This window comes from Oryctolagus cuniculus, chromosome 1 (genome assembly GCF_051225735.1).
Source record: "Oryctolagus cuniculus isolate XC-2025 breed Fujian yellow rabbit chromosome 1, ASM5122573v1, whole genome shotgun sequence".
In the NCBI taxonomy this organism is placed as follows: Eukaryota; Metazoa; Chordata; class Mammalia; order Lagomorpha; family Leporidae; genus Oryctolagus; species Oryctolagus cuniculus.
Genome location: NC_142867.1, coordinates 35,157,481 through 35,172,743, shown reverse-complemented (window position 1 = coordinate 35,172,743; position 15,263 = coordinate 35,157,481). Strand labels below are relative to the sequence as shown.

General features: G+C 42.0%; 1 protein-coding gene across 9 annotated transcripts in view; it reads right to left on the bottom strand.

The window, feature by feature from the left end:
* The window catches only part of DCDC1 (doublecortin domain containing 1), a 553,166-nt gene that overhangs the window by 18,600 nt on the left and 519,303 nt on the right, over positions 1–15,263 (bottom strand). For all 9 annotated transcript variants that reach the window (XM_089309905.1, XM_089309913.1, XM_089309931.1 and 6 more), the window contains 3 exons: positions 12,796–12,932; positions 11,013–11,192; positions 2,550–2,700 (listed from right to left, as the gene is read on the bottom strand). In XM_089309905.1, the coding sequence (XP_089166031.1) occupies positions 2,550–2,700; positions 11,013–11,192; positions 12,796–12,932 (468 nt within the window). The remainder of the gene's footprint in view (positions 1–2,549; positions 2,701–11,012; positions 11,193–12,795; positions 12,933–15,263) is intronic.

Sequence of the window (15,263 nt, the reverse complement as noted above, 5' to 3'; positions counted from 1 at the left end):
ATTCTTCAAAAACCTAGTGTGATTATTTGATAACTAACTTCTACCTGCTAAATGTTTTTTGACATTATAGCACAGAAAGTCAGTTCTTACAGAGTGTTTAGTTTTGAAACTCATAGGCTGTCTTTGCATTCTTTTACTACATAGCTAAGCCAATAGGTCACAGAGAAATCACAAGTGAAATGATTGATTTAAAGTTACTTAATAAGTACATATATGTAGTGGAATATCTCTCTTTTTAAAACTATTCTGTATATCTAAATTCCAGCTAATTATTTCTCACAATTATTTTAAGAAAAAAAAAAAACAACAAAATGAAACCAGTAAAAAAGAGTTTCTGAAGAACAATTAGACCCTTTCGTAATTCTTCCAACATGAAAGTGTTATGAGAGGGGCCAGCAGTGTGGTGCAGCAGGTTAAAGCCCTGGCCTGAAGCTCCGGCATCCATATGGGTGCCAGTTCTCGTCCCGGCTGTTCCTCTTCCGATCCAGCTCTCTGCTATGGCCTTGGAAAGCAGTATAACATGGCCCAAGTCCTTGGGCCCCTGCACCCACATGGGAGACCTGGAGGAAGCTCCTGGCTCCTGACTTCAGATCAGCGCAGCTCCGGCCATTGCAGCCATATGGGGAGTGAACCAGCGGATGAAGACCTCTCTGTCTACCTCTCTCTGTGACTCTCTTTCAAATAAATAAAAATAAATCTTAAAAAAAGCAAAAAAAGAAAAGAAAATGAACAACCTACTTGCATAGGGAAGGAATTAACTTTTACATGAGCGTAATCCATGTGTCTTTGAAAGCGAAGATGCAAAAATGAAACTTTGTCTACATAATCTTGCCTGAGGTTCCCGTAACTAACATGGAGGAAAGTGGTCAAGTCTACTATTTATATTTCCCATTTTTCTGTCCTACCTGCACAGTTTTTATTGATGACAGGCTTGCTTCTGGGAAGCATTTCTCTCTGAGGTTCGGAACCCTTTTGGCTAGCTTGTCTGAAGCATACGTAGCTTTATGCATCAGGCAAGCCCAGTGAACACAATGTGGGAAGGAGGGTAGGGTATGTGCAGGAGCCAGTCCCAGGCATATGAAAGATTAAGCCCAACTAGGGAACTGGGAACGTGCCTTCTACCATACTATGTTTGCTTGCTATTCAATTGTGCTTAATCATATCAAATATGTTCACATTCTTAATTAGATTGATTTTTTTTCCAGGAAAGGAAGGCTGACATACTTCTTCTATAGACTCTGCATTTTGGTAATGTAGAAAGTTGTCGCTTAAACTGATTATAAGAACTTCACTCTTATTTTTGTAAGCGACCACACAGTGACGGTCACCAAGCTCTGGGGTTATGGGTAGTGGTAGATGATGTGAACAGCAGAATTCAAAGAATATGAAGAGTGGGGCTTCTTCCATAGTGAAGGGTGATACAGGAGGAATCTTTGTGGCACTCCTCAATGCTAGGCAAGGCATCCCAATAAATCTTTGTCTCTCTACCTTTTGGTCTTCATTTCTCTTCTCTTGTACTTCTGAAGTAAATGGAAAGACATGATTGCAAATTTACAAAATGTTTGGCTTATCTACCTTGCATAAACACAGCATTGACAATTTTATGGTGAGTTTTCTAAAAGGACAACTCTGGTTTTTTTCACAATGTCAGGTAACTTACTTCCTTATTGTTTAATCTCCTTTAAAATGATAACAATATTTTTCAGAATTTCCTGAGAATTATGTCTCTGCTAATGTAGACCCAGCTACACAATGAGGCCTTAAATCTCTCAAGATAAATTGGAAACAGGACAAGCATTCACTGAATAGCAAATATATTCTCGTTTCAATTTCTGTCATTTACCAAAGAAAATGATCAAAGGACAGGATATACAACTAGAATATAAGTACTTATTGTTAAAGATCAGAAATTTTCCAGCTATGTAACTACTATTAATAAAATAAAGTAGGAAGTCAGTGGAGCCTCACTTTCATCAGGGTTCATTCTAAGGGAATGCCTTCAGATGAGGCCCTCCTACCACTTCTGCAAATAAACCCCAGGGTAAGAAATCATGGTAACTGAGATTTGATGGGATTCTTTAAACATTACTAATAATGAGGTTCCAGCACATAATTTTAATTTTCCCAGTGTAGAGTAAATGGCATAAAAGAGGATAATTATTCAAGATTAGGGGCAGGTGTTTGGCTTAGGGTTGTGATATCTGCATTTCATATAGGATAACCTCTCTAAAGTCTCAGGTCTGCTCCCAATCCTGCTTCCTGCTACTGTGCACCTTGGGAGGCAGCAAGTGACAGCTCAAATACTTGGGTCCCTACCACTCACATGGGAGACTTGGGCTCCGAACTTCGATCTGGGCTGGCCTTGGCTGCTTTAGGCATTTGGAGCATGAGCCAGAACATGGAAAATCTCCCTCTCTCTTTCTTTCTCTGCCTTTCAAATCAAATCATTCAATCAACAACAAAATCACTATGACAGGTTATAACATTCAGTAAAGTAAGCTCTTTGAAGAAAAGACTGAACGCTTTAATTCTTCAAAAATAACCTGTACCTTTTTGGGTTACAAAGTCATGTCCTGTGGCCACACAGATGACCATGTCTCGTTCTACATCATCCCATGACTCAATGAGCTTTCCATCTGGAGTATACAGTGCTCTGGCTGGGTGGGCCATTTTGAGACGAGAGGAACAATTCTCCAACAGCTGCAACACAAAGAGATAGCCATGTTTGAACATGGGATGCCACCAGGTGGTTAGGTACTAAGGACTCTGCTCTTTGAGGAGAACTAGTATCCTGATTTGAATAGTTACTCACTTATAACTTAGAAATAGTGGAGCAGGAGCTGTGGCGTGGTGGGTAAAGCCGCCGCCTCCAGTGCCAGCATCCCATGTAGGCACCAGTTCGAGACCTGGCTGCTCCACTTCCGATCCAGCTCTCTGCTATGGCCTGGGAAAGCAGTAGAAGATGGCCCAAGTCCTTGGGCCCCTGCACTCATGTGGGAGACCCAGAAGAGGCTCCAGTCATTGAGGCCATTTGGGGAGTGAACCAGTGGACAGAATACCTCTCTCTCTCGCTCTCTGCCTCTCCTTCTCTCTCTGACTTTCAAATAAATAAATAAATCTTTTAAAAAATAACATAGAAATAGATATATAAGGGATGGGAAGAGGGGTATACAAATGTTCCCTAAAGGTGCTTAAAAAATGATGAACTGGGATTGGCGTTGTGGTGCAGTGGGTTAAAGCCCTGGTCTACAGCACTGGTATCCCATATGTGCACTGATTTAAGTCCCGGCTGCTCCACTTCCAATCTAGCTCCCTGCTAATGCTCCTGGGAAAGCAGCAGAGGATGGCCTAAGTGCTTGGGGCATTGCCACCCATATTGGAGATCCATGTAAAATTCCTTGCTCCTGGCTTCAGCCTGGTCCAGCCCAGGTTTTTGCAGCCATTTTGGGAGTGAACCAGTGGATGGAAACACACACCCTCTCTCTGACTCCCTCTCTCTGATGTTCTGCCTTGCAAATAAATAAACCAATCTTTTAAAAGAGAAAGCCTTTGTACTTAATTGATAAATTAAAAAAAGTTCTAGAAGGATGTTTCAATTTTTCTTGAAATATTCATAAAATTTTCCTTGAAATATTATGAAAATACACATACAGTTGCAAAACATCAATAATATTAGCAACATTAGCCAACACGTTGCATAACCCTGAGGGTAATTCTGTTAAAGAATGAAAATAGCGGCTGGCGCTGTGGCTCACTAGGCTAATCCTCCGCCTGCGGTGCCGGGACCCCAGGTTCTAGTCCCGGTTGGGGCGCCGGATTCTGTCCGGTTGCATCTCTTCCAGTCCAGCCCGGAAAGGTAGTGGAGGATGGCCCAAGTGCTGGGCCCTGCACCCACATGGGAGGCCAGGAGGAAGCAGCTGGCTCCTGGCTTCGGATCAGTGCAGTGCGCCAGCCGTAGCGGCCATTTGGGGCCAAACCAACAAAAGGAAGACTTTTCTCTCTGTCTCTCTCTCTCTCACTGTCTGACTCTGCCTGTCAAAATAAATAAATAAATAAATAAGAATGAAAATAGAGGCTGGCGCTGCAGCACAGTGGGTTGAAACTCTGGCTTGCAGCATCGGCATTCAATATGGGCACCAGTTTAAGTCCTAGCTGCTCCATTTCCAATTCACCTCCCTGCTAATGCACCTGGGAAAGCAGTGGAGCATGGCCCAAGTCCTTGGGCCCCTGCACCCATTTGGGAGACCTGGAAGAAGCTCCAGGCTCCTGGCTCTGGATCAGCTGTGCTCTAGCCATGGTGGCCATTTGGGGAGTGAACCAGCATATAGAAGACTTCCCTCTCTCTGTCTCTACCTCTCTCTGTAACTCTGCCTTTAAAATAATTAAAATAAATCTTTTAAAAATGTGAAAACAACTCTAAGACTATGTGAATAGGTTGTTTTCAAAGATTTTATTTATTTATCTGAGAGGCAGAGTTACAGAGAGAGGGAGACAGAGAGGAAGTCTTCCTTCCACTGGTTCGCTCCACAAAGGGCCTCATATAAGCAAGCAGGAAGAAAGCGAGATGTTTCTGCAATTCTGTCTGCATGACTTTCACCTCTCGGGGGGTCAGAAATCTGTTCCTTCAAAATGCAGGAAGCAGGTCTACACCAACCCCCAAACCTCCATCAATACTTCTGTTTATAGACCTTTTAAGGGTCTACAACTCACAACAATGCAGCATGGCAGGTGGCAGAATGGGGCAAGCCATGGCACCCTGCATCTGGAAAATGAATTAGTACTAAGAAGCAAGACAAGAAGAGTAATAGGGCAATGCAATTTCGAAGAGTGCAGTTTTCACCATGTATTCTGAGCAAAGGATGAACGAATTGAATTCAATTCAATAGTAGCCTCACCAAAGGGTATTTAAGTTGAGTTTCTCTCTGGGCTGGGGGCAATGGGGAGCTGCCTTAGAATTATCTATGGGTATCTGGAAGAAATTTGCATAGTTTGAAAAGAGCCTACTAAGAGATAATTCTTATATTTTTCCTTACTTTACCATGAAAATATTACTGTTCTATAGGGATCATGCTTTCTATTTATAATCAGAAAAATAAATGCAATTTAATCTGGAAATATATACTAAGGGCAAAATGGAAATTTAACCTATGGGTATTTACTTGGTTTTTACAACAACCTATTTACATGAGACAAAGTCAATGAGTTTACAAAACCATTTGAAAATATATGTGGAAATAAGGCATTTTTCCGTACAATTAAGTTCTAAAATATATAATCAATTTATGACCTCAAAGACATTTTAATTCTCAGTTTTCAAATGTATTCTAAATTAACTCAAGAATCTTATTTAGAATAGGTGTTAAAGTTGAATTTTTGTTCCAAGTTTCTGATAAAGGAACAATGTTCTGTGAACAATTCCTCATCCACAGCTTACGTTGAGAGTTTAGTTCTCATGTCTTGGCATCATGGGACGGTTGTGCACCCCCTGTCAGAGGTCTTTGCCTATCCAAATTGAAATGGGCTGTTTCTCATTCTTCCGGTTTCGCTCATGTATGCAGAACTGCTTCTAGACTGAGCAATAACATACTGATTCTGAGATTCTGTAGAATCAGAGACGTTGCAAGGATGGGACAAAACAAATGCTTTCATCTATGTAAGGAGGGGTGTGGGTAATCATAAATCAGAGAAAGATATTGGTCTCGAAGAAAGAGCCACTAACCCTGGGCAAAGAGCTGCCTGTGCATGGATGACTGATGAGCTGACACCAGTTGGAGATGAGAGCTGCTCTGGCAATGTTCAAAGGGTGGGTGGGAGAAAACGTGGTTAAATCACCCAGAATAGCCACAGCAGCAAAAGCACTTGAGAAAAGCCCGCACTGGCTGGCGTTTGAATACCATCTGGGGGTTTCATTATAGGAGATAGAGTGAAGCATTTTGAAATGTGGTGTTTGTCATTCTTCCAGTAAATGTACCAACCACTGAAACCCTGACTCCTTTGGAGCTAGTGTCTGTAGGCAGACTGCCCCAGTGAAATCTATACCCTGTCCTGCCTGCAGCCTGTTTGTTCTACATGGTCCCGTCTTGTGAGGAATTCTTGACAGTCTGAGAGCCTGAAGGGATACATTTCGAACTGATCACAGAGAATCTCACACAGGCCCCTGTAGACAAAAATACTCAGCTTGGAAAAGGAAAAGGGAGAGATCAAAAATAACTTTAAAAAATACAACAAAGAAAGAAAGAATACACAGAAAAATTCCTGGAAATTCTACGGTAATTTCTAAATACAAGACCTACATTAGTCTTCCCAAAGCATTGCTTTCACCATTCCATTTCTTTATTCAGAAGCAACTAATGGTTCTAGTACTCTAGTCTGGGATAGTGTTATGGACTGATTTGTGTCTCCTCAAATTCTTTTTTTTTATTTTTAAGATTTATTTTATTTATTTGAAAGGCAAAGTTACAGAGAGAGAAAGGGAAAGACAGAGATCTTCCAACTGCTGATTCACTCCCTAAGTGATCACACGGCTGGGGCTGGGGCTGGGGCTGGGGCTAGGAAAGGCCAAAGTCAAGAGCCAGGAGCCAGGAGCCAGGAGCTTCATGCCAGTCTCCCTCGTGGGTGCAGGGACCCAAGGACTTGGGCCATCTTCCAATGCTTTCCCAGGCACATTGGTGGGGAGCTGGATCTGATGTGGAACAGCTGGGACTCAAACCGGCACCCATACGAGAGGCCTGTGGCAGCTGCAGGCCGTGACTTAACCAGTCACGCCACGATGCTGGGGGCCTTCCTCAAATTCTTACTGAAGCCCTAACCATTGTGACAATGGTTGAAGATAAGGCATGTAAGGTGATGGTTAAGCTTAAGTGAGGCGATAGGCACAGGGCCCTAATCCAATAGGCCTGGTTTCCTTGTGAGGTGAGGAAGAGACACTAGAGCCCTTCTCTCTCCATGAAGAGGTGATGTGAGGACAGTGAAAAGAGTCACCAGCAGGCCAGAAAGGGTGCCCCCCTGGAAATCAGTGCTGGCACCTTGATCTTGGACATTGCACCTCCAAAACCGTGATAAAATACATTCCTGTTGCTTAGGTCAAGCGGTCTGTCCTATTTGACGGCTGCTTGAGTAAAATAATACATGCAATATGCGGGGTCTACCACATACTTTTAAATCATCTCCCCATTCATAGATCTCTCCCTACTTCTCAGGCCAAGGATCATCTATTTAATGCACTTTATGAATTTTACCTCCTGTGTGTGTGGCGTCCCTCATCCTCGGTAATACTTTTTCTGCCTGAGATGTTGAATCTTACACATTTCTCAAGCTCCAAAGGAGGTCCTTATTGATTGCTCTGAAATGCCTTGTCACTCACCTCTGGGGGACAGAGTGCTCTCATCTTCTAAACTCCTATCGAACTTCCTGCCTGTACAATTGATCTGATCTTCAGCACATTATGTTAGTCTTTCTCTAAGAGGAACATCAGCTTGCTTATCAGGTAAGTCTTTCTTAAGAAGAATAACAAATATGCAACAAATAGAAAAACATACAAGAAAGAAAAACAGAGGTCCCTTGTAAGATGACCACTCAAAAATATTTAACAATAATATTCTTCCAGTGTTTTCGCCAGTGTATCTGCATGTACATGTATAGACTCTAACGCTCCATGTTTTATATTATGCTTCTTTCACTTAGTAGATTTTGAATGTCTTTATTATCATTATTTTTTCTAGAAGTTGGTTTATATTTTTGTTCACTTTATTTTAAAGGCATAGATACAGAGAGATGGAAAAATCTTCCATGTGTCTGTTAACTCTCTGAATGACCTCACAGTGAGGAGTGGGCCAGGTCAAAGCCAGGTCTCTCACGTGGGTGGCAGGGGCCAGAGTATTTGAGCCATCGTCTGCTGACTCCCAGGGGTGTGCATTAGCAGGAAGTTTGATTGGAAGTGGAGGATCTGCGACTCAAAGCCAGGCACCCCAATATGCGATGCAAACATCCCGAGTAGCATCTTAACCAATGCACCGAATGCCAGCCATAAAAGTGTAAAATTCTAGCATATGTGTTATAATTCATTTAACCAAGTCCCAATTCATGAGTTTTTAAAATTATTTTAAATCTGTCTGTTTTTATAAATAGTCCTGTGACGACGATTCTTAACAAACAATCCTAAATTCATCAAAATGCCCTGGGGGACTAAGATATAAAAGTGCATTGTTTACAAGATGTACCGACAAACTATCTTACAAAGGATTATACTTCCATCAGCGTGAGGATGCCCATCTCTTTATACACCCAAGTGAAACAAGGATACGTTTTTAAAAATTTTTCCAACTTGAAATGTTAATCTAATGAGAGCACAGACCATATGTTACTTTATTTCACCTACTGCTACCATCACAGTTGATATTAACCTGTCAATTACACAGCACTATTAAGTTACTAAAATCTTTTCACATATGTAACTTAGAAAAATATTTCACAGTATCCAGAACAGTGTTCCTCATATACAAAATTTATAAAAATTGAATGATATGGAACAACAGTCATAGAATGCCTTTTTTTAAAAGATTTTATTTATTTGTCAGGTACAGTTACAGACAGCGAGAGAGACAGATAGAGGGAAAGGTGTTCCTTCCATTGGTTCACTCCCCAAATGGCCTCAACGGCTGGAGCTGTGCTGATCCGAAGCCAGGAGCCAGGTGCTTCTTCTTGGTCTCCCATGTGGGTGCAGGGGCCCAAGTACTTGGGCCATTTTCTACTGCTATCTTAGGCCATAGCAGATATCTGGACTAGAAGAGGAGCAACCGGGACTAGAACCAGCACCCATATGGGATTCTGGCACAGCAGGCAGAGGATTAACCCAGTGTGCCACGGTGCTGGCTCCATAGAATGCTTTTTATATGCGACACTGGAAGTCACTTAAATCAAAGCTTTCCTAGGATGTTCTCTTCTGAAAAAGACTTCAGTATCTTTAAAAACAAACACACAAACAAGTTTGTTTTTTTCCCCATGTATGAAGGTCCTTTATTGTATTCCTAGTTTTGAGAATACAATTTCCACATTTTTACCTCTTATTTTCCCCAGTGTAGCAAACTGATTGTCAATTTATGAGATGCAGTTGTTTTCACAGTTCTTACTCAAAGTCCCTGCCAAAGAGGAAAGGTCTCTCCCACACCTTGAACCTGGATCAATCTCCAGGTGCAGAATTCAGGAGATACCCTGCCACTCCTCGGTGTCCTTACCAGCTCTATGAACGAGGCTAGTCTATCCCACCACCTTCACTTTCTACTGTCCCCATCAACATGCTACCTCTGTGTGATTTTCTCTTGTCACAAAACATTTTGGGGCCAGTGCTGTGACGTAGCAGGTAAAGCCGCTACCTGCAGTACTGGCATCCCAAATGGGCGCCGGTTTGAGACCTGGTTGCCCCACTTCTAATCTGGCTCTCTGCTATGGCCTGGAAGAGCAGTAGAAGATGGCCCAAGCCCTTGGGCCCCTGCACCTGTGGGGGAGACCCAGAAGAAGCTCCTGGCTACTGGCTTCAGATTGGCGCAGCTCCAGCCGTTGCGGCCAATTGGGGAGTGAGCCAGTGGATGAAAGACCTCTCTCTCTCTCTCTCTCTCTCTCTCTGCCTCTCCTCTTTCTCTCTCTGCTTAACTCCAACTTTCAAATAAATAAATGAATCTTTAAAAAAATTTACAAAGTAAAAAACTACTATTCAAAGTACTATTGTAATAGATATGACTTTCAAAAAAGACTATCACAATCTCAGGTGTGTATTTGGTGCAGAAGTTAAGATGCACCCCATGTAGGAGTACCTGGGTTCAAGTTCTGGCTAGGCTTCCAGTTCCAGCTTCTTGCTAATGTACACTCTGGCAGGCAGCAGATGATGGCTCAAGTATTTGGTTCCCTGCCACCCATGTGAGACACAGCTGGAGTTCCTGGTTCCCGGCTTGGCCCTGGCCCAGTCTTGACTACTGTGGGCATTTGAGGAGAGAACCAGTGGATGGAAGATCTCTGCCTGTCTGTCTGTTTACCTCTGACTCGGTCTCCCTGCTTTTCATATATATTAATATATGGATAATAAATAAATAACTTTTTAAAGATTATCAAAATTCACTTATTAAGTGCCTAAAATTTTCACTTAAAGATTAATACAAGGGGCCAGTGTTGTGCAGTAGAGGGTAAAGCCAGTCTGTGACATCGGCATCCCATATGGGAAATGGTTCCTGTCCTAGCTGCTCCACTTCTGATCCAGCTCCATGCTAATGGCCTGCAAAAGCAGCAGAACATGAACCAAGTACTTAGGCCCCTGACACTTACATGTACCTGGATGAAGCTCCTGGCTCTTAGCAGACCTAGCTGCTACAGCCATTTAGGGAGTGAACCCGCAGGTGGAAAACCTTTCTCTCTCTCTCTCTCTCTTTCTCTGACTGTCTTTCAAATAAATAAATACATTTTTAAAAAAAGATTAAGACAAGAGATGAAATTTTAGTATTATACTCTTGAAATTGCAAGCAATATAAGAACGGATGCTCTTCTTTTCCTGTTTTAACATTGCAAAGTGGAAATTCTGCCAGTTCCACGACTCTGGGTAATAAGAATTTGCTAGATTCTTCTCTCATGAGTAATGCTGCTTTTCTTACCTAGAACATATCTAGTGAACAGCTCATGATGAGGGGAAAAATTACTCTTTTGTGAACTGGATTTAAAATAAAGGATGAGAATTATCTTAAAGCTTGGATTTCACTATTTGGCTGTGGTAGGTTTGACTGGCTTTGTTCTCTGCTGGCCAAATGTCATATTCAGATTCACACATACGGCACAGCCCTGGGCTTCACATTTTCCCACCACCAGCCCTTGTACACATCAGGTCACCCCTAGGAGGAAAGGCACATTCCCATTTCACACATGAGAAAAGGAAGCTCGGAGAAGTCATCTTCCTGACCTACCGATACAGAAATGTCCGAGCGGAGATCTGAACCCAGACCCGTGAGCTAGTCCTTGCACCCCAGACGTACCTCTGAGATGGTTTTCCCCCAGGCGTAGGTGCCGTCCTCAGGTCTGCTTCCGTTTAGGTAGGTCCAGACCCGTTTTGTGTCGGGTTGCTTGTACAGACTGCTCCGCTTCACCGCCAGACGTTTACTCACAACTGGAAAGCTTCTTTTGGACTGTTGTTCCTGGACTTCAGAAAGGTGTGCCTGTCAAGAAAAATCCCAGACAATGCCACGGTTAGAGAACTATCTGTGGAGTGTGTGCAAAGAATGCTACGAAGGTCAGAAATCTCTTGTAATTATTATATAAAAACATTTTAGGAAGTAACCATTGAGTGCATTAGTGTCTCCTGTCCTGACTCCAGTAAACTTGCCTTGCTTCAATGAAACACTAAGGCAATACCAATCATTAGAGTAATAATAATAATAAAAAAACACTCATTTTGACAAAGCACTGGATGTTCATCTATGATTTGGAGCAATGAAGAAAGAATGTTTCTGGAATTCCGCATGGTGCTTCTCCTGCTGCGCCATTTCTCCACATCTAATAAATAGGTTTTTTTTTTTTTTTTTTTTTTTTTTTTTTGACAGGCAGAGTGGACAGTGAGAGAGAGAGACAGAGAGAGAAAGGTCTTCCTTTGCCGCTGGTTCACCCTCAATGGCCGCCGCTGCAGCCGGCGCACCGCGCTGATCCTGGCAGGAGCCAGGAGCCAGGTGCTTTTCCTGGTCTCCCATGGGGTGCAGGGCCCAAGCACCTGGGCCATCCTCCACTGCACTCCCTGGCCATAGCAGAGAGCTGGCCTGGAAGAGGGGCAACCGGGACAGAATCCGGCGCCCCAACCGGGACTAGAACCCGGTGTGCCGGCGCCGCAAGGTGGAGGATTAGCCTATTGAGCCACGGCGCCGGCTTAAATAGGTTTTTGATTAGAATCACAACATCATTTCCTTTAACCAAGGAATGCTTAAGGGAGCGTACATGGGTGTTGTTTGAGTCCTTACCTGCTGCCTTTTAACAGACAGTAGCCACCCTTATACTTTGCCAGGTCCCTGCTGGGCAGCTTTTCATCCTACTTCAAGCATGCCCTGCATCAATGCTTTGCATTCATCCCCTGTCAGTGATTTATCCTTCTTAGCTTGGCAAGAAGTAATATTTCTAGGGATGTCAATTTCTTTTTTCTAATAACCTTCATTTGGGCAAATGCCTAAGATGTAGACTGAACACATTTCACAAATTTGAGAAACACTATGAAATAGGAACATATATATCATTTCGATGAAAAACCTCACAAAGCTAAAAGTTTTTCCTGGTCTCTACTGTCCTCTCTCAACAACTGACCTTTCTTTTTTCAACTTTTTTATGTCTGGCGATCCTGATTAACCAATTGGGCTGAAGCCACTTTTTTGAATTCCTCACTTCTGAATGTCTCCACTGCAATTAGTATTTTGCTCCTTGCTCTTTCTACACTTTGAGACATACCCTTAGGAGTGATGAGCAATGAAGCCATAAGGCTCAACTTGACTACACTTATTATAACTACCTTTGCACATATCCACTGGGCCCTTTTCTCTTCTTGGCTAAGGTCATAATTTCTGGTCTCCATTCAAACAAAACAGACTTTCAAATGAGCTGACTGTCTTTCAGATAGCTACTCTCTAAATGCCAACTCAATGCTTGGCATATGCTTATGTGGTCATAACTGACCAGAAGCTGAGAATATATTAGTAGCATAATTTAAAAATTCAATATTATACTTTTAAGCCCTTAAAAAAGAAGCAGAGTCCTTAGAGTCTGCCATCCAAAGGACTGTACCTCTGTATGTCTTATAAGTTCCATGAGTTTAATTTCCTCTGGAGTCTGTTCAGTCCATCCTCCTTCCACCACCACTGGCTGCGCAGGGCTTTGGGTGGGAATCATGGTGGCTGGCTGACATGCTGCTACACGGCGCCCTGGGGAAAGAAGTCTCTGGAAATGTTATTTCTGATGATGGGCCTTCAGATTTCAAATAAATTGGTTTGGCTTTCTATGCATAAATTATTCCACCCAAGAGCATAGGCCCAAATACTAAATATATCATAAAAGCAAAGATGCCTAAGGTAATAACATCTAACAATAACTCTTCATATGAGAGTTTCAGGCTTTAAATAGCTAGAAAACTCCTCCTCATTCTACAGATGGAAAAAGAAAGATAACATGCTGACTTCCACCCTGGCCCTGGCCTCACATCCATGATACGGTTCAGTAGTAATTTAGTCAAATAGAATTCATGACCTTATATAGTCCCTATCATCTCTTCCAGTCTTGGAACATATGTTTTGTTCTTTTCACTAATAATAAGCCTTTCCCCCACAATTAGCTTAGCAGCCTGGGGATTAAGTATTTCTAAAATAATATTAACCCAAGAGACAGAAGCTCTTTTTTCCTAACTAATAATACCCTGCAAGCACGATTAGTTTCTGACACCTCTTCTGTGCCCTTTATACTGTTGAGAAGCTGTGGTAAGAGAAAATATTTATTGAAATACTGTATTCTGAAGAATCACAGGCATAATTTAATAAGTGCAGTGATTCAGATGTATGTATTCTTTCAACTAGACCACTTAGAATCATTATAAAAGAGATTTAAGGTCACATGTATGAAATTATTTTCTTTTTCTGTGTTGAATACATACTAGCATTGGGTCTCATACTGATCTCAGAGCTTAAGTTTAAAAAATGCTGTTTTTGTATAATCCTTCCACAAACCTATATTGGGCACCAGTTCTAGGTCTGGTTTGTGCTGAATGACGCAGAGGCAGACGTGTCTGAAAGCAAATCCTTGCCTCCAGTATGATGTATCAAGGGAATGGTCACACTGATTGTTGATTGCAGTGGTGCTGTGCCAGGGAAATACTGGGTCTAGAAGAACCTGCAGCAGGAGTTGCTGACCTAGCCTACGGTGTCAAAGAAAACCTCTTTGAGAAAGCAACACTTGGGTTGATTAAATAATAGCACTACGAAAACAAAGTTTTGTTTTCAGTGTTGCTGCGAAGATACTTTTTTTTTTTTTTTTTTGACAGGCAGAGTGGACAGTGAGAGAGAGAGAGACAGAGAGAAAGGTCTTCCTTTTACCGTTGGTTCACCCTCCAATAGCTGCTGCGGCCGGCGCACCTCGCTGATCCAAAGCCAGGAGCCAGGTGCTTCTCCTGGTCTCCTATGTGGGTGCAGGGCCGAAGCACTTGGGCCATCCTCCACTGCACTCCCTGGCCACAGCAGAGAGCTGGCCTGGAAGAGGGGCAACCGGGACAGAATCTGGCGCCCCAACTGGGACTAGAACCCGGTGTGCCGACGCCGCAGGTGGAGGATTAGCCTAGTGAGCGGCGGCGCTGGCCGCCAAGATACTCTTACAGTGCAGATTTTCAGACCATAGCCTGAAACTAGTTTGAGTCAAAACTCAAAATAATTCAGTACTTCCAGAGAATAAGGCTCTTAGCTCTTGTAACTCAAGTTTAAAGAAATAGATACAACAACAAAAAAATAAGTGGTAGGAATGACTTTTCAGAGAAACCAAAATTCTTTTGTACATAATAAACATTCATGTGCAATTTATGGATGTGGAGAAAACATTATTGAATCAATCAGTGAATGAGTTATGGTGACAGTGCCATTAGGTAACACGCTTTGGAGAAGACCACAGGCATCTAACACAAAGTTGCACTAAATGCACTTTTAACTCAACTCTATTCACAGGTTATAGATAACATTAGTATATGACACATAAATTTATGGGTAATATTTCAACAAACATTTTAGTTATAATGCATTCTGAGCTCCAAAATTCTGTTCAGCTAAAGATATTTCAGCAATAGTTTATGACTTACACTGTTGAAAGAATTGATTGAACATAGAAAACAGTAAAAAAAAAAAACATTATTTGTTTTTGTCAACTTTCTTCTAACGGTACAATGAAAATGAATGCATTTAACCATAATTTTCATAAAGAGATATCAGATCATCACAAAAGGTTTTAGTTTTGAAAAGGACTTTCAAACTAAAGTATTATTATAGGTAAGAACAATATAAATTAAAACTAAGCAAAAGGTATTGAATAACTTTTAAAATTTTCTTATATTTTCCATATATCCTACTTTATTTCACATGAGATCAGGAGATAATGGTGATGGCTAACTATAAATGGGGCATGCCTCTTCTCTACTTCTAATGTTTCATTTCAAGGGGATGAGGCCTCACTAACAATGGCAGATGACTTCTCTGATGGGAAATTGAAAAAAAAAAGCCGAG